This window comes from Pituophis catenifer, unplaced genomic scaffold (assembly GCF_029215685.1).
Source record: "Pituophis catenifer annectens isolate HBS135680 unplaced genomic scaffold, rPitCat1.0.hap2 SCAF_11, whole genome shotgun sequence".
Lineage (NCBI taxonomy): Eukaryota > Metazoa > Chordata > Lepidosauria > Squamata > Colubridae > Pituophis > Pituophis catenifer.
Window position 1 is genome coordinate 28,265,542 of NW_027256891.1, and position 18,822 is coordinate 28,284,363.

Sequence of the window (18,822 nt, forward strand, 5' to 3'; positions counted from 1 at the left end):
CCGAGCAGGGAAGGGACCTTTGAACGTTACACTCAGATCTTGCAAGAAAAAGTAATTCATTAAATGTACAGTAAATATACCAATAGCAAAAAATCAATAGCACCCTCTGCTCCAGAGAAGTGCCACCGGGGAAAGCTGCTACCCTACAACTTCAGAAAGCGGATCCCCCTGAGTTCCCAGAGTCTCCCTTGTGTGAAAACGTGCAGCAGCTTGCATAGGAAATCTGGGTTTCTAGGGCATGACAGGGTTTGTTTGTTGAGGGCGGTGACCCACATGGCTCAGGATGTCCAGGCTCCCTCTCTTGGCACTGCTGCAGGAATAGGTGGGGGGCTGTGTAGAGGAGAGCCACATGGAAGGCACATGGCTCTCCCTCCCTTGGATGGCAGCTGCCTCCCTCACAGGCTGACAGAGGCCCAGCAGGCTGGGAGAAAATGTGGCATGTGCCTCTTGTGGGAAGAAATGGGAAAGCATTGTAGGAGGTAAGCAAAGTAGCCATTTAATGAAATCCAGCAGGTTCTGACAGGTTCTGGAGAACCGGTAGCAGAAATTTTGAGCAGTTCTGAGAACCGGCAAATACCACCTCTGGCTTGCCCCAGAATGGGGTGGGAATGGAGATTTTGCAATATCCTCCCCCCAGGAGTTGGGAGGGAATGGAGATTTTGCAGTATCTTTCCCCTGCCACGCCCACCAAGCCACACCACATACCCACCAAGCCATGCCCACAGAACCGATAGTAAAAAAATTTGGATTTCACCACTGGACAAATCCCCCCCCCAATTAACCAACTTGATGAGAAAAGCCCAGTCACCCATGAGCAATGTGGCCAGGTGTGGTCAGTGTCATTCCAAGCCCCCGGATTCGGAGCGGGAGAAGACCTGAGAGAGGCAGGGAGAGGTTCCAGAGGGAGGACCCAGACGCAGGGCTGGAGCAGCTCCAAATTGTCCCTGCTTCACTTGGCTGCATTTGGGCCTAAGCAAAGGGCCAGCAAAGACCATAAAACCAAAATGGAACATAAACATGTCGGGAAACGCTCGTCTTTCTTCCTGGAAACCTGCACAATGCTGAGCTTGCAGGAGCAAAGGCTGAGGCGGTTGAAGGGAAGGGAGCAGTTTGGATCAGGGAGATTGGGGGGGGGCTTCCTTCCTTTTGACTGACAGGCATCTTCTTGCTGCAGCCCCTTCCCCCAGTTCTTCTGGCCACCCCTTCCTGGAGAACCAGATATAATCTTGGCAGAGAAGCTGCTCTTCCTACACCTAAACTGCTGGTTTGGTTGGGGGAGCTCCAAACCGGCCCAAAGCCCCCCAAGGATGCCTGTGCAGAAGAAAAGGCAGAGCCTCGGCCAATGGGACGCCCTGCACCCTCCATCCAGGGTGCTTCTTTCCCAGTAAGCAAAACAGGCTCAGCCATGTTTACACAGGAAGGCACGTCTGATTTTTGCTTACATAACTGTACTGCTTGTGCTGCCATTTGGAGGGGGGGCTGGTTTGGGGAGGCAGATGTAGGTCACCAACATTCTGGGGCAGGAGCCTTTTTGCAGCCATCTTTCCCCCCCTGCACTGACTGGGATCCGGTGCGGGGAGATCTGGCCCAGATCAAGGCTTTCCTTCCAGAAGGCTCCTGCTTTGGGAGGCAGGTGGTACTCTTGGGCACTGCCATGGTTGAAGATCTCCCCTTGACCCCTTGAGCAGAACTGACCTCCTGCTCCTTCCAGCAGAAACTTTAGAAAGCTAAACCTCATGGATCAGTTAAGAACCAGGAATAAGGCTGGGTTGCGACAGGGCAGGGCAGTCTGTGTCCCGTCTGCCCCCTCTCCAGGCCAGGCCTAGGCTAATCACTCAGCACTCCGTGAGATCCCGGCTGCAAGCAGACTTGTAGGAATGCAAGCAGCCATTCTGATGTTGCCATCCAGACAAGTGAGCCTGGTCTGCCACCCACCAGAAAACTGTTGGAAGGTGCAAATCTTTCCATCACCAGCTCAGGACTTGTGCACAGGGCATTTCCTGTCTCTGATTAAGAGCTGCGGGTCAGGCCTCTCTCTAGTTCCCAGTCAGGGGCTGTCTTCGTCTCTGCAGTTCAAGCCCCCTCCTGGAGGCATCTCTGCATTCACCTCGGAGAAGGGAAGGGACCTCGGAGGTCTTCTAGTCCAACCCTCTGCCTAGCAGGAGACACCATACCACAAATGGATGTCCAATCACTTAAAAACTTCAAGTGATGGAGCACATTATTATTATTATTAGATTGTTGAGAGGCACCTGACAGGGACCAGGCCAAAGTCCAAACAGCGTTCTGGCCCAGTGATCGGCAGCAAAGGGGTGGGTGAGGATGGGGAAAGAGAGCCAGGGCCCAGCAGCTGTTCATTCTCTACATTGATTTGGAGGTGCAAAGTTGGTGACTGGGAGCTCATCCAATGGCATGTCTGCCTTGTCATAAATAATGGAGACAGAGATCAGGGCAGATGCCAGCCATGGGTTAGACCAGTTGTGATCCTGGGGGGTTACATGGGCCCAGGCACTAGCTCTGTGATCCATTTCCTTCCCCTTGTGCAAAGCCCTGGGCTGCCCAAACCCACAAGTTCTGAATGCTCCCTTACTGCAGCTGGACTCTGCTTTGAATGACCACCTTGCTTCCCGTAGATCCAGCCCGCCCCTGTTCAGCAGCTGCTGCCCCCTCAGGCCCTTTGTCCTTCTGCCGTGTCCTCACTGCTGAGCATCAGTGCCCGGCTATTGTGCACCCCACTGGTTTCTTTCATCTGGACATGGGGAGGGGCAGGGATTGAAATGTGTGACAAAGATTTTCCATGCCTTCCTCTGAGGAGAGTTTCTGACTGGGTGACCAGGGACAGACGGCCAAGCAGCTTTTGCTTCCGCAGATTCCACCAACCCTTTTCTGCATACTATTGGCAGGGGAAAAGCTCCGGGGGAGGCTGCCTGCTTGAGGGAGGAAGAACATTCCTCGCCTCAAAAACTGCCAAAAGCCCAAAGTTTTTGGCTGGATGCTAGGGGCCACCCAGGGGCCCGGGAAAGTTCTCCTCTGGCTGGCACTTGGCTCGCTGGGAAGAGTGCCTGGTTAATCAGCAACCTGTTTCCAGAAGCCTGCAGACAACCCACCCTGCCTGCCTTCAGAAGCTTCTCTCACCCAGCCCCACTAAACCTAAAGGGGATTGGCTCAGGGTCCCCTCTTTATGGCCAGCTTTGGGGACTAGAAGTACCAGCAAATGAAGCTCAGACTTTCAGCATTTCTAACCTGAGTCTTGGGAGGGGGGAGGGACCAGGTTAGATGGGTATATGGATACTATGGTAGCTACCAGGGGTGGGTTCCACTTACCTTTACTACCGGTTCGCAGCAGGAGTGCACATGCTTCTGCGCAGATCACCCATGATGACGATGTGGCAGGTGGGTGGAGCCTCCCACTGGTTTTACTACCGGTTCTAGAGAACCCGACCGAACCGGGAGCAACCCCCACTGGTAGCTACCTCTTCCTGCTGAATCTGGTTCTTCTTCATTAGCAGGTGTGTGTGAGAGAGAGAGGGGGGGGGGTGGAGAGGGAGGGAGAGGTTTTGTCCCTTCATTCTTAACCACTGTTACGCAGTGGAATAGCTTTTAAAATGACAGTATTCCCAAGGGTCACTTGGATCAGATCACCCCAGAAAAGTGCTCCCCCCCCAACTGGGGCCCAGGGGGCTCTGGACCCTAACCAGGCTGTGTCTGTCCTGCAGCCACAGGTGAATCAATCAATTTTATCGACCCCTTCTGGCAAAGGCTCATCCGTTTCTCTGAATTGTGCAGTATACATTGTCCTGTTGGAGGCAGGATGCTCCAGGCAGACCCACCGTAGCTTTTTCGCTTCCTTCCGCGCTGCATGCAAAGCCTGGCTAAAGGGCTTTGGGTACTGCAGCCTAAGAGAAGGGACCGGTCCGCTCCTAAGTATCCTCTTTAAATACCACCCGGGTTACCAAACGGGGTCATTGCAAGCAATTCTAAGCAATCCTAATCGAGCTCCAGCTGTGCTTTCCTCAAATGATGCGCCTGGGCGGGGCTGGGATCATATCTCCCAGGATTCCCCAGCAGCCGGAAGCAGCTGCAACCGTCAGAAGACGTCCGTTCCCTCCGTGCGTGGGGGAAGCGAGCTTTGTCCGGCCCCTGCATCAGGACGCGTCTTCCCCGCTCATGGCCCAAAAGCCCCGAACGCATCACAGAAGCTACCCCAGCATAGACCGAGAGGAGGGGCGGGACAACAGCCGGCAGGGCAGCTCAGCCCCCACCCCAAGGAAGCTGGGCGGCAACGTCAGATCACCTGCGTTCTACCGGGGCGCCCATTGGCCCAGGCAGCCTCTTGCCAGCTGGTTGCTGCGGTGACGGGCCTTTCGTTTGCAAAACAAGCCGCCAGCGGGTGAGGGGCGCCGTTCGCCCAGTTCCCCAGCGCTGCGGAAGGCGCGCCCCCGCTTGGCTCCATGGAGCCGATAAACAAACAGCCCCAGCCCACGGGCCCGGCGGATGCGTGGGGAAGCGGAGCAGCGAGGAACGGAGGCCGGGCGCGAAGGGGCCAGGCTGGAGCGGCTCGAGAAGGACCGTTTGTCGGGGACGAGGTGAAGATCGAGGGCAGGCCGCTAGTTCCCAGGGCGTGAAGGCGATCAGCCTCTGTATCTCCCAGCTCGTTTCCCCCCAGCCGCCATTCACTGCTCCGGGTCACTGTTTGTAGCAAAAAGCATTTGATGATGCATCGACACGCCCGGCTTCCCAGGGCACCGTTTCCCCAACTTAGCGCCCCGATTTAGCCGTCCTTAGTGCAGGGGCTGCCTTACACCGCACACAGCTGCGGATCTTGCTCCAAGGGTGGTCGAACAAGCCGTCCAATGTCTTTACTGGGAGCCGAGGGAAGCGCCCTTCAGATCTTCCCTATCAAAACCAAATGCTGGGATGACCTGAGCTTTGCAAACCACCAGGCAAGCCTGCTTCAAAGTGCAGGCTGTTGATGAAAGAGGGAAGGGGGGTTGAAACTGGCCATTAGGACCCCTGCCTCTCTTGAACTCACCTCTCCAGTGGGAAGTGGCTCACAGTGATCACCAGCCACGCAAAGCGAGGTGCAGCTGGTGTTCACAGCCGGTCTTTTGTGAGAAAAGTGTTTTTGCAGCTGGCAAAGCATCCATGTGCTCTACAGCAACCTGGCTGGCTGGCTGTTTTCACGGCAGCGGTGGGGGGCTGTATGTAAGCACCCCAACCCTCGAGCCTGCAGGACGCTGGCCTCTGCCCCTCAAGCTCAATTACCCTTCAACACAGCTATGTGACCAAGATCAGGGGCATCTTTGATTGTCCTGGGGAGTCCCATTATCTGTTTTTGCAGGGAGTGAGGGGGCAACTCAGCTTGGGACAATGATGATCCGGCCACTGTCAGGGTCCCACCTCACCCAATAATCCAAAATGGCAGGTGGCTGGTTGCAGCAGCTTTGTAGTGGCGCATATTCAGCCCTGTGGCTAATTTAGGATTCCACTGAACAAGCCAAAATTGGGTTGAACAAAGTACAATCACATTAATCATAGCTATTTCCATTTCCATAGCTTTTTGTATTAATGCTGAATGGTGGCTGCTCTGAACCAGCCATCTAAATGTGCGCCAATGTACAGACACACACACACACAAGGTTTTCAAATGGATTATGGGCAAGCTGCAGCCTAATCAGGTTCTTGGAGATTCTCCTAGTCATTGGAGAAACTGTCTATGTTGTCCCCCACCACTACCCCGGTTTCTTCCCAGCCATACAAAGCTTGGTGGGGGGAGAGATGGAGAAACTGGGATGCCTTTCCCAAGGGATGCTTCTGTTGCTCCAATCCACAGCCCTCCTATGCTTGGTCCCACTGCCAGTGTCCACTATATATTTCTGCATCCCCCCCTTGGGAAAGACGACCGATTAGACAGGTGTGTACAACAAAATTTATTGCATTATCTCACTATGCACCCATCCTCAAGAGTGCACTACATAAGCAAGCTTCCCCCCCAGGGGGTGTGTGAGAGCCCCTTAGCCACCTCCTCTTTGGTCCCCATCAACAGATCCAGGGGCTGCAGGGAACATCGATAAAGTCCCCCCCACAGGGGAGGCTGTTGTCAGTATACAAAAGTCAGTGGACAAACCAAAGCAGGAGAAGCCCCTCCCCTCTGGCCTACAGTCCTCATTCTAGTCTGCATCTTGGCAGCTCCCCACTTGTCCAAGTCTGAAACAGGTGGGTGCAGCACACAGAAGTCTGGATCTTGGCGTGAGGGCTAGTGAGATGCAAGGGTGAAGCCTTGCCAGCACACTAGCTGCTCCTGTTCCTATCCCAGGAGATGTGGGGGCTGCCTTTTCTCTGAGCTGCTTGAAGAAAATCTCCAATTGGATTCTTCTAAATCTTTGCCCACACCTTTAGCACAGTCTCTTCTCTAGGGGTGCTGGTGGGGAGGCAAACCCGGGTCTCCTGCAGGCGGAGCAGCCGTATGCCCATAGCAACTCCAATGCAGCCTTGCTCCTTTTTCTCAGGAGAGTCTCTGGCCAACCCATGGAAGGGGCCGCAGGTGAAGGGCCCCATCAGGCCCCCTCTGGAGTCCTCCAAAGGAGATGCAAGGAAACCACGTGCGCTTGGAGATCAAGTTGAAACAGTTCCGTGGCTCTGCCCACCCCATGGACAGAGCCACCTTACACCGCAGAGCCCGCCCTGTGTTGGGCTGGGGCAGCTGCCCCTTGGCTCTTCTTCTCGGGGGCCGCTGGAGCCTCCAGGGGCAGATGGGAGCGGAACTTCTGCAGCTGCTCAGGGCTGGCCAGGTTCTTCAGCAAGTTGTTCTCCCGCTCCAGGCGGGAGTTCTTCTCCGCCAGCTCCTTGATCTGCTCCTTGAGTACCTCCACCTCCTCCCGCACCGCGTACATCAGGTGATTCTTGACCAGATCCTGGAAAGAGCAAAGAGGAACAAAGTCCCGGTGAGTAAACAGAACTGCAGCTTCTGCGCGAGTTCCGCCCACCGCAGCGGCGCCGCCAGACAAAGGCCCGAGCGGCCGGCAGCTTTCTCGGCTTAAGTCCTCTCGAAGGCGCCTGGGTTCTTGCATCAGAGCGCGCACCCGCCCGCGAGAGCCGCAGTTCAACGCGGTGGCGCGTCTGCCGCCCTCCGGGAAAAAGGGAGACCCGTCTCCTCTCGCTAGCCCTAACATTAACCCCCGGAAACTGAAAGGCATCTGCTCCGTTGAACTCTCCCTGCGGAACTGCAGCCCTTCATCCGGCAGTTTCTTTCGGGGCAGAGCGAAGGGAGCGCGGCGCTCCCTCGCCTCCTCTCCGCCAGCAAGTGCCGCAGCGCAGCCCGTTTGCGGCGGGCGGAGGGCCAAGGCGCGTCCTCGCCTCCCACCGAGACACTCACCATGGCCTGCTCGATCTTGTTGTCGATGGCGACCACGCTGGCCCCGGACGCGCTGCAAGAAACAAGAGAACAGCGTCGCCGTAAGTATCCGAGACAGGCGGGCCTGCCCGGCTCACCCTCTCCCCAGCCCGCCGGCTCCTCTACCTGTTGTCTAGCTTGACCGAGACCACGTCTCCCCCCAGTAAGGAGGAGAAGAAAGAGATGGAGAAGTTGTGCAGCTGGTAGACAGCCACCTCCATCGGGAGCGGGTACACGCCTGTACTCATGGCTGGGCCGAACGCACGGAGAGCCCGACGCAAAAAGGAACACACCGCCACCACAGGAGAGAGCTGCGGCTATTTCGGCGCCCGCCCGCCTTATATAGGGAAGCTCTCGAGACGTCACATGGTCTCAGCGTGCTATGCAAATGAGGCCACGCCCCCTGCCGGACCGCGCGCAGCTGCGCCCGGAGGTGTCGGTGCAATCTAGCCGGTCGAGCCGCGCCCCGCATTTGCGAGCCTCAGGCGAGACGCGCAGCTCTTTCCAGCTGCATCAGCCGCGAGGGAGCTGCAGTCCCGGGGCCGAAGGCGTAGTGGGGGCGGCTGCAAATTGTGGAAGTAGGGTCAAAGCATCTGAAGGGCACCAGGTTGAAGACCCTGCTGGCACTGGGCTCCCCGCGACGTTAGCGGAAGCTCCAGACCGGGACCCGCTGGTCCTTTGTCCAGGACGCCGGTCGTGAAAGCGGATAGCTTCCTTCGCAGGAGACCTTCATCCGATCCGTCCTCGCGCTGGGGACTCGGAGGCAAGTTCCGGGGCTGCAGGAGACATACGGGACAATGCCTCCAGCAAACTGAAGACCCGTTTATCCGCAGGGCAACTTGCCGCCTCCTCATCCCCCGGATTCCCACGTTCGACCTCTTGCAAATCCCTGGCAACCACTGCCCCCCTTTAACCCGCCTTGGCTACTAGTGAAGGTGTTGCAAAAATGGAGGCCGAGTCAGAGATGGAAAGTATTGCCCAAGCGCAGCGCGGAATTAGGTCAAGGTTGGCAGTTATGTAAGAAGCCACCCAAACATGTTGTTGTTGCAACTTGGCGAGGCTGGAGGTGAGCCAAGCAGCGGCTCTCTGACCGCGTGAGGGGGACCTCTAGCGGCCGCTCCCTGTGCGCGCCCTCCCGCCTCTCCCTATAGGAAGAGAGCGTTCCCCCTGGCTCTGGGGGGCTCCAAAACCTTGTCTTCTCACTCACGGCCTCCCTCTGGCCCAGGAAGCAGCAGTGGGCAGATGGAAAGGAGAAGGGAGCCCCCTCGGCAGGCCACTCTTGCCTCGGATCTGCGCGCATGGCAGCAGGCATAGCTCCCTCTTTTCCTTGGCACTGCAAGAGAGGCTTTGCCCTGCCAGAGTGCTCTGAACTCTCCTGCTGGGATCGGGACCGTTGTGTCTTTCCCAGTTCCCTTTTCCACTAGTGTTGCTCCCCAAAAGGGGGTCTTCCCTGCAGGTAGCAAGAGGACTTGTGGTGGCAGCTGAACAGAGCAAGGCCTGTGCTTGGCGATGTGCACAGAGTTCTCTGCAGGGCAGATCCCCTCCGTGGTGGGCATCTGTGCTGGATGCCCTCTGGCAGTAAAGGGGAATGCTGCTCAGGAGCCAACCAGTGGCTGGGGAAGACAGCAGCTCCAGGGAGATGGGAGGGTGAGGTGGCTTTCCTGGGGAAACAGTGCCTGTGCCAACCTCTATCAAACCAGGCTGTCTTTCTCTGCTTGTCTCAGAGTGAGGACTTGTTGGCAGGCTCCATTTCCAGCTGCTTGGCGGCCACTCCCTTTGATGGAGCCCTTGGCAGAACTCCCAGTTCTAGGCTTACTGGCACGCCAGCACATGGCCTGGGCGGGGCATGCAGCACATGGCTGCTTGTGCTCACTCACTCCATAGCCTGGGAACCAGAAGGGATTCCCTTCCGCAACCACACTGCTCAGGCTATTAAGGGGGCAGCTGTCCCATCATCTTTGTCGAGGACCCTACAACTAGGTTGCCTAAAAGGAAGCTATTCCCTCAGTGGGAGGTGGAGTGGGGGAGTCCCTGTCTCAGGTAGGTCCCTGTTCCTTCCAAGGATGGAAAATGAGACTCTTTGAAAGGGCAAAAAGAGCTCAGAGGGGCACAGAGGGAACATCTATGTTGCCCAGGAAGCGTTTACCATCCCCCATTGCTAAACGGCTGAACAGGACCTGCTGATTGAGCTCCACTGTGTTGTCAGCAAAGTTGTAATCTTAAAGGTTTGTTTTCAAATCAGGGCTCTTGAAAACCTGGTCTTCCCAGGTGTTGTTGTCTACACGGGAACCTGCACACTATGCAGAGTCAAAGCAGCACACATGTTCTGTTTTTATTGGTACCACTTGAATACACATGGATGTGTCAGCACCAGCACATTTTGGCTGGTGGGTTTTGCAGCCCCCAGGCATCTTCCTTCCTGGTGCCTGGAAGATCTGTGCAGCTTCAGGTGGGCATCCCTGGAGGAAGCCAGCAGCCCCTTCATGAGAGTTCTTGAAGGGAAAATGCAAAGGCTGGGGAGGAAAGAGGCCCCAGAAGAGAGGGGAGTGGGGTCTGCTTCTCTGCTCCAGCAGCCTCACTGTTTTCTGCATTCACATACAGAACTGCATTCTGGTGACCCTCGTAATGCACACTAAGCGACAAATCATAGCTTGCCAATCAGAAAAGATGATCTGGCTTAGGATATGATGTGAATGCGAATCCATTCTCTCAATCGGATCAGCCAGCATTCCCTGACTTTCAGCCACTCTTTGGGGCCCATAACTGGCTTATGCAGAAGAGCGCTCCATGTTTTGATAAGTTGCTCATCCTGGATCATATCACAATGCAGAGTTTGTGGCAGCCCTTAGCAGCTGCCCCCCCCTTGCCCACTCTATCTGCTGCCCCACTAAACTGGCTGTGAAATAAGGAGAGCATTATTTGCTCCCCAGGAGGGGCTTCTGGGGAGCAAAGAGAAATGGTCCCCTGCCCAGGCAGCTGGCAGGCCTAGAGGTTGCCAACTTCCTTGGGGACAGAGCAGTAGCAGCATTACGAGTTGTGGTCACTATTGTTGAAAACATGTGCCAAGCCCAGGAAAAGGGTCTGAGGAGAATGCCCCCCCCCCGCCCCTTGCAACAAGTGAAGATTTGTATGAACTACTTTTCTGTGCTACCTTTTGGCTGACCTCACTCTCCTCCCCAAATCCTAGGCCATCCCAACTTTTTCCCTAGGAAGTGCCCAGCATTCACTTCTGCTTGACTTTTAAGCTCAAGTTTCCACTCTCTGTGCCCAAGGCCTCTCGCATCCATAAATGGCTCTATGCTTCCATGCACATATCTAAAGGCATAAAGCTCTTGCTGTTTTTGCTTCCCCCTGAAATTCATGTGGGCGTCTTTGGGCTCCATATGGAATCAGCATTCCCATTTCAGTGAGCCCCCATCTCAGAGCCTTTAGGGGTGAATAGGTGATGAACACAAGACCAGCTCCTGGGCGGAGACCCTAATGGCTCACCAGCTGAGTGGAACCACTTCTTTGGCACTGCTGGTCCCATTCATTCCTTGTGGGTTAACTGTTCTAGTTAAACCTGCCAGCTGCTTTGTAGGTGCCATAATGAAGTGCTCTTCATTCAGCTGAGGGGACCCTGCAGAGCCCTGTCCCTTTGGAATAATGGGGGGCTGGCTGGTTGTGGTGCTCATCGCCAGCACAGTCCAGCCAAGAAAGCAGGATGGAGAGGGGACCTGGGAGATGTGTCTTCCAGTTTGGATGCCCAGCAGAAGAAGCAACACAGATGGTGTGTCACCACCACGTATTTCCCCATGTAGAAGTCCAATTGCCTTGAGCAGTTAAGGCCTCTGTTGCCTTCCCCAAAAGTTGCTATGCCCATTGTGTTAACACCTGCACCACATCAGCCCATCTCACATCTGGACGTCTGCCATCCCCATAGTCTCTGACCAAGAAAACAGGATAGGAAAACTCAATGCTCCCAACACATCCCTCGCTCCTGAAGCGAGCAAGTGACTGTCCTTTCCAACTCTATCGCAACCATCAGCCACGGAACTTCCACCCAGAGTTTGCTCTTCCTGCACACCCCTGACTGCAAAGCCTCTGGCCATCTCCAACTCCCCATCTCCCTTTGATCAAATTCATCCCCAGTAACATCTCTTGAAAGCTCAAAGCTGTTAATGTGACTAGTAGTTGTTGTCCTCAGCGGTACCTGAGGTGTCAGAGGAGCCCAGTCAGGGGTTGCCACCAAATCAGCAGAGGACAAGTTCTAAGCCTCTGAAACGGAGCCATCTGCTCTGGCCAAATTTCCCTAAGCACTGCTTGGTGCAGGGCGAGACTCTGGGAGGTGGCCCAGAAGGCTGAGCAGGGACTTCAGGCAGCCAAGCTTGATGATACAATCAATGAAACCAGGTGCTGCACTTCTGGCCTGAGGAGAGAGCTGGGTCTCTTCAGAATTGGCAGCCCTTTCCCCTTCGTGGCCTTGCAGCATGGACCTTCTCCCTTGCATGCCCTAGAAAGAGCAAAGGGGGGGGGCATGTTTTCCTGCCCAGGTCGCAATCCCTTTGGTTGCACATTTGGGAGGAAAAGTTGCCAGAATCTTCTCAGGTGAAGCAGAGGAACCAGGAGACCCCCTGCTCACTTGCGCGGCTGATGTGAGTGGCCCTCACACGAACAAGCACAACCGCTGACCGACATGCTCATCCCAGGACTTCGATTGTGCCAGGCTCCCGCACTCCCTGTGCCCGCCTGCCAGCACAATCCCTGGCTGACCCATGCCATCAATGGGGGGGGGGACACACAATATATCAGCTCTCAGAGGAAACACCTGATAAGCCTCAGCTGCCCTGGGGGTTGAGGCAGGCTGACTCCCAATTGGTGGGGGTGCTTGAGGCAGAGGGATAGCCTGACCAGAGCCTGTCCTCTGCTGTTTCCTTTACCCCAGAGCAAGCATCTGCTCTTGCCAGCACCCAGACTGGAGCCTCTTCCAAGGCCAGAAGGAGAGAGCCTCGCCCAGCCCGCCTGGCGCACCCTGTCACGAGGAGGCTTGTCTCCCCTGCAGCAGGCAGTCAACACAGGACCTACAGAGATGCTCTTTTTCCTGGGAAAGAGGCCCTGCCCACTCCTCTGAAATGACACCGAAGGCGGGACTGTCTTTGGTCAGCCAAGTGCTCCCAGGGCAAAGTCCTCTCAGGCACCTGCCAGACTCCACTGGCTTGGATGGCCACTTAAGCTGCTGTGGGTGGGGGGCAGGTAGCCCCTGGGATCATCAGGCCATTTCTTCCCCTTGAGATGGGGAAACCGGCCTCTTCTCAGCGCCTGTGGCTGCCCACGGATGGTAGGCCCAGAGCCCGGGCAATGCCGGCCCTGTGCCCTCCCCTCACCCAGGACGGCTCTGCTGCATTTTCAGGGCAAGGGAGTAGGGAGATGTCCTGAGCCGGGAAGGTCCCGGTCCCGATCCCAGCGAGGAAGCCGCCAGAAAGGAGGCAGAGGTCTGCACGGCTCTCCCCCACAACCCATTTGCGATCGGTCCGCCCTCCCTAGGCAAACAGCGCCCCCACTCCTTGCCGCTTCCCCGGGAATCCCCTCTCCGGCAGCCGTCCCGCGGGCGCCCCCCCCCCTTACCTGTGGAAGAAGAGCAGGATGGAGAGCAGCGTCTGGTCGATGTTCCGGTTGCAGATCCCGCGGCTGAGGAGGTAGCGGGGGTCGCGCACCACCGGCTCCAGGGAGTCCTGCCGCATGAGGCGCCTCAGCTCGGACGCGGCCCCGAGGCTCTCGCACGCTAGTTGCTCGCGCAGCTGGAAGAGGGGGCTCAGGTTGCTGTTGTAGCCGAGGGGGCCGTTGGCCAGGTCCAGGCAGCAGCTGCAACAGTCCAGCCCCACCGGCGAGCGGTGCTCCTTCAGGGAGGAAGTCGACATTCCGGTCCCGGCCAGGAGGCCGAAGCGAGCGGCGCGGAGAGGTGGCGGGGGCAGCTTCGCCGGCGCTCGGGGACAGGCCTTTGAGTCTGGCCAGGAGGTCTCTGCGGAGGGATCTGCCTCTGCCCCGCGGCCTCGGCTCCTTGCTGGATCGGTCGGGACCTCGCCGCTCCCGCTGCGCTCGCCTTCGCTTTCCTCTCCGGACTGTTCGGCCAGCGACCCCCCCCTTTGCCTCCCTTCGCCTCCCGGTCCACCTCTTTCCTCCGGCGCCGGCCCGGATTGGGCAGCGCTGCTCGGTCACCGCCCCCAGGGCGCCTTCAGCCGACACAAGCCCGGGTTCCAGGGCGGAGCCTCCACAGCGGAGGGCGCGGGAAGAGGGGGGGGGGGAGAGGCCCGCACTCCGCCTGCTCCTCCCAGTCCCGGCCGGGCGGCTGTCCGGAGCGGCTGTGAGCCTCTGGTCTCTCTCCTCCCAACTGGTCCCCGGTTGCTTTCAAACTGGTACCCGCCCGCCCGCCCGCCCGGTTTAGGAAGGGAGAGCTCGCTGTTGTGAGCTGAGAAGAGCGGATGGGTGGGAGCCCACAAGCAGGCAGGGAGCCCTCACCTGTCCTTCGGGGTCTGGCATGCAGAGACCGAGGTCACGGGCGGGGGAGGCACCGCAGCCTACGTGCTTGGATATGCTTCAGAATATCCCCCCCCCAATGCAAATTTCGACATCACCTCCAGTGACCCGGCCAAGCCACCTCGGGAGAGCAGGGCGATGTCAGACTTCGCGGGAGATGCCAACGGCCTCTTCCTCTTCTTCTAAGCTGAAGGCTGTGACACCCGGGGCGCACGAGTCCCTGCAACGGGTTCTGCTTTGGGGGCAGCGTTTTGCACTTGGGCTTTCGTGGGATCCTAGCCTTGCTTTCCTGGCTCCAGGCTGCTTCCTCCGTGGTCCAGCAGGGGGCCCTCAAGCCCCGAGTCCCAAATTACAGCTGGCAGGTCAAAGGCAGCCCTGGGGAGTCTCCCATTTTTTTAAACTACCGGTTCTGTGGGCGTGGCTTGGTGGGCGTGGCAGGGGAAGGATACTGCAAAATCTCCATTCCCTCTCCACTCCTGGGGGAAGGATACTGCAAAATCTCCATTCCCATCCAACTCCAGGGGAAAGATACTGCAAAATCTCCATTCCCTTGAAAGCTGCCTTGAGTCTTCGGAGAAAGGCGGCAAACAAGTTGAACAAATAAATAAATAAATAAATTCCCACCCCACTCCAGGGGAAGGTTACTGCAAAATCTCCATTCCCACCCCACTCTGGGACCAGCCAGAGGTGGTATTTGCCGGTTCTCTGAACTACTCAAAATTTCTGCTACCAGTTCTCCGGAACCTGTCAGAACCTGCTGGATTTCATCCCTGCGTCCCCCCCAGGGTTCCAAAGCCATCTGTGACTGCCTGCACGAGAGCAGAACTGGAGGAAAACCGAGGAATATTTGTGAACAATGGACTCAGAAGTTAATTTTAAGAATGTTATAGCTAGATAGAAATACAAATGATGTTGCGGAAGAGGCACATCGGCTGTACTGGATAAGACCGAGATGGAACTGAATGTGGATTTAAAAATGATGATCTAATAAGGATAAGGAAAACATGTTTATATTAGATATTCAAATGATGCTGATTGATGTGTTAATAATTAAAAGGGACATAATGAATAACAAAGAGTGATTTGGATAATGTTTCCCTACTAGATTTATAAAAAATAGATATGTAGTTTGCTAATCTTTAATGGACTTTTGCTCTACCAGGAATAATGTATTAGGATTCTGTTTATGATCAAGAGATGAGAATGGGAAGGAAGGATTTGCTGTATTTTAATAGAAGATTATGTTACAAACATTGTTTATATTTGTTGTGATAAGGGGGAAGTTACTTCTTTATGTTTCCTTTTTCCTCTCCTGCCCTGTTTTCTGCACCTTTTTTTTTCTTTTTATTCTCAGATAGTTTTGATCTGTTAAATTATAATTTCTAGAGGAACTTGAGGAGGACCTGGGTACTTCCAGCAGACGCTGGCCTTGCTTTAGCATTCTCTGCCTTGCTGAGCTGCCTCTCCTGGCCACCAGGGGGAGCAGTGCAGAGCGGGCAGGACCAAGTGGGGTGGGGTTCATTTTCCTTTGCAGATGCAGCTTTCTCAAATGCAGAAAACAAGCCAGGTGAGATCTGACATAACACCACTCCTTTAACCTTTGTTCTCAACACTTTGCATGCAGGAGCAAGTCCTCTTCTGAGAAGGGAACGAGCTCTTTCTCTAGCCCAGGGTTAAAGAGGGTTACCAGGCCATGTCTGAACACAGAATCAGAGCTGGAGGGGACCTCTGGTGTCGTCCCAGCCGAATGGCTGACTGGCCTGTTTTTGAAAACCTCCAGCGATGGAGTATCCATAAGCCCAGGAGGCAAGCTGGCCTCACTACTCCTTCCTTCTAGGTTGTCTCTCTTCGACAAGCTTTCACCCATTACTTTTTCTCCTGCCCTCTGGGCACCCTGCAGAATAAGCCCATCCCCTCCTTTGAGAGCCAGTGTGGGGTGGGATTGGGGACAAGATGGGCAGAGGGAGGCTCTGGGTCAAATCACCGAGTGACTTTGCTAGTCGCTTTGTTTCAGCTCAGCGTAGCTCACAGGAATGTTGCAGGGGGAAAAATGAAGCGTAAGTGCTATTTATGCTGTTTTGGAGGAGAGGGATGTAAATCAGAAAAAAAAATATTGAAATTTGGCAACATGCCTGCTTCTGCTTCTTAGAGCCTGTCTGACTCTGGAGGTGAATCTTAAAGCATCTCTTGCACTGGCACTCTCTTCTTTTTGAGGGGAAGTGTTGGAGGTGGTCACTCTTGTGGTGAGACACGGATGGAGGGTGGAGACACTGGTCCGGTCCTTTTGGGCCAGTGGTGAAATTCAATTTTTTTTACTACCGGTTCTGTGGGCGTGGCTTGGTGGGCATGGCAGAGGAAGAATACTGCAAAATCTCCACTCCCTCTCCACCCCTGGGGGAAGGATACTGCAAAATCTCCATTCCCTCCCCACTCTGGGGCCAGCCAGAGGTGGTATTTGCCAGTTCTCCGAACTACTCAAAATTTCTGCTACCATTTCTACAGAACCTGTCAGAACCTGCTGGATTTCACCCCTGCTTTGGACCCTGCTGGATTCCTCAACAAGTCATGATATAATCAACTGTGCTATCTTCTGGGCCCTCTGCCAGGTTGGGGCTGGAGGTATTTGTTCCACAACAGTGGCGGTGGTGACAGCTCTGGTTATTTACATAGCTTATATAGCTCTGGCTCTTCTTGTGTAGAGATCTTTAGTTAACAGGAGAGGAAGGAACAGCTGAGGCATTGGCCACCCATTGTGGGGCACCCAGGACTCTCCCAGCCTGCTTAATATTGCTATGCAGTTGCTGGGAGAGGTGGTCCATAAGCTGAGGGATCGGTCTCCTGGGACAGGTGAACGTGGAGGCAGATAAAGCTGCTGGTGCTGCTGGTGGGTGGAGCTGAAGGAGAGGCCCCAAAGATGGGAGAAGCCCAGTGATAGGCAAAGGAGGGCGTGGCAAGAACCCAATCTACCAGCAGCTGATGGTCATCAATTCACTATTTATTTATTTATTTATTTATTTATTTATTTATTTATTTGTATCCTGTCTTTTTTATTTTTTTATAAATAATTCAAGGTGGTGAACATATCCAGCACACCTTCCTCCTCCTCTTTTCCCCACAACAACAACCCTGGGAGTGGTAAGGACCCCCTTCGGTGTCTCCTCATAGTGCCAGGAGTTTTTTTCCTTGAATATCGTTGTGGCTGCAGTGGGAGTTGAGGATTGCTTGCCACGTAGGCCTGGGAGCTGAAAAAAGCTTCTAGGACGGGAGAGGGCAGGAAGGGCCCGGGGCTTGCTGCTCCCGGGTCATCTTGCCCAGACAGGCCTCCTTTGGGGGAAGCAAGAGATGGGCAGAAGGGACATTTCAGGAGCAACCTGGCAGGGCAAGAAAAGAACCAGGGCAGCTCCACTCTGATGCTGGAGTGGGGACTAAGACTTGCTTCAGAGAAGTGGGCTCAGCTGTGAAGGCCATCTCGCTCTGGTGCCAGCTGTCACCAGACATGCCAGCCCTTCCTGGTACTGCGGGCTGCTTGTCCGAGGGAAAGGCTCCAAGACAATTGACCATTCTTTAAAGCTGGCATCTGACCAGCAGCAGGAGGAGGAGGCCTGGACCCTCCTGCCCTCCAGACCTGATGTCCAGGGTGTCAAGGAAGGGAGAATGCAGAGCCGTGTTGGTAGAAGGGGGTGTAGGAGGGGCTGTTTGCAGCAGCATCTTCAAAGGAGACCCTTTTCCTCCTGTCACGAGGAGTCCTGGGCAAGCAGTCCTGCCACTTGGCCTTCTCTCCAGCAGCGCCTCTTTCTGTGTTTGGCCCATGGCCGGCCAACCACAAAATCAGAGCTGCCTTTCCCAGGAACCAGCAGGGCGGTTCAGCCTCCATTTTTCCAAGGTTTGGGGAGAGAGAATTCATTGTCACCTGGTCTCTGCTGCAGAAAGGAAATGTTGCCTTCAGGAGCCCAGAGCCACATCAGGCCCCTTCCTGGCATATCTCACGCAGCCTGGAGCAACAGTCTCACCAGCCTGCATGGCAGAAATCGACCAAGGAAGCTTTGAAGATGCAAGGAGGTTGCACCTACAGAAGCCAGTTTCAGAAGCAGCAACCCCAAATGCCATCCTCCTGAGGCTGGGAGCAGTTTTCAGCCCATGAGGGGCTCACATTTGGCTCCTGGTCTAGGCACTCCTTGCCACTTTGTCAGTGGGAGTCTTTTCCCAATTGAAAAAAACCCCAACTTGAAATAAAATCCCCGCAGCACTTTATTTCTATAGGAAAAGTAGAGTGGTTTAGAAATGACCTGTTTTCAAAATCCCATTTGGTCCCTGCAGTCAGGGAAGCGTTTCTACTCAGCAAACCCTGCAGGCAGACAAGCTACAGCTTTTTCAGGGTAATAGATGGGAAGTTGCTCTCAGCTGCCGGATGTTCCACTCCTGGGAAAACCACGCTCACAAGTGGGAAGATACATGTCCAATCAGCAAACTGGGAAGTAGCAGGGAAGAAGAAAGTGGTGCAGCTCAAGGTAGAGGCACCGCAGTGAGGTGGGGAGATGGGGAAGGAAGGGGCCACCAGACAGAGTTCAGGCTGGCCCCCACCCCCAGCCCTATTGAACTTCAGGGCCCCAGGAGTGGACTAAGAGGCTGCTGGCCTGGGCTGCTCCTGTGGCATCTGTTTCAGCTCCAGTGCAACCAGTGCCCCCCCCATCTTCTTTGGCCTTTCAAAGGGGCCTTCCTTCCTTCCTTCCTTCCTTCCTTCCTTCCTTCCTTCCTTCCTTCCTTCCTTCCCTCCCTCCCTTCCTCCCTCCCTCCTCACTGCCAGATGTTGTTCAACTGTCACACTTCAGGAGTTTCAACATGTCTTCTCCAGGTATAAGGTTGATTTCTTAGGTAAAGTGCAGTTTCCTCACCAGGAAGGCGAGGGCTGGAATGGT

General features: G+C 55.3%; 1 protein-coding gene across 2 annotated transcripts; it reads right to left on the minus strand.

The window, feature by feature from the left end:
• Positions 1 to 5,917: 5,917 nt before the first annotated feature.
• TSC22D3 (TSC22 domain family member 3) lies at positions 5,918 to 13,495 on the minus strand. 2 transcript variants are annotated; one of them, XM_070951687.1, is made up of 3 exons: positions 12,998 to 13,495; positions 7,376 to 7,427; positions 5,918 to 6,914 (listed from the first exon to the last, which is right to left on the minus strand). In XM_070951687.1, the coding sequence occupies exons 1-3, from the start codon at positions 13,288 to 13,290 to the stop codon at positions 6,666 to 6,668; spliced, it is 594 nt and encodes a 197-aa protein (XP_070807788.1). In that variant the 5' UTR covers positions 13,291 to 13,495; the 3' UTR covers positions 5,918 to 6,665. The 2 variants fall into 2 exon arrangements, with proteins under 2 accessions (XP_070807788.1, XP_070807789.1); XM_070951688.1 differs by lacking the exon at positions 12,998 to 13,495 and adding an exon at positions 7,520 to 8,448.
• Positions 13,496 to 18,822: the final 5,327 nt, after the last annotated feature.

Bases quoted from the DNA above. Each gene is read 5' to 3' on its own strand.
- TSC22D3 (XM_070951687.1), bottom strand. From the start codon at position 13,290: ATGTCGACTTCCTCCCTGAAGGAGCACCGCTCGCCGGTGGGGCTGGAC. The intron at 7,428-12,997 runs GTAAGGGGGGGG...TGTTTCTTGCAG, and splicing joins ATCCTGCTCTTCTTCCACAG to CGCGTCCGGGGCCAGCGTGG. The intron at 6,915-7,375 runs GTGAGTGTCTCG...TGCTCTTTCCAG, and splicing joins ACAAGATCGAGCAGGCCATG to GATCTGGTCAAGAATCACCT.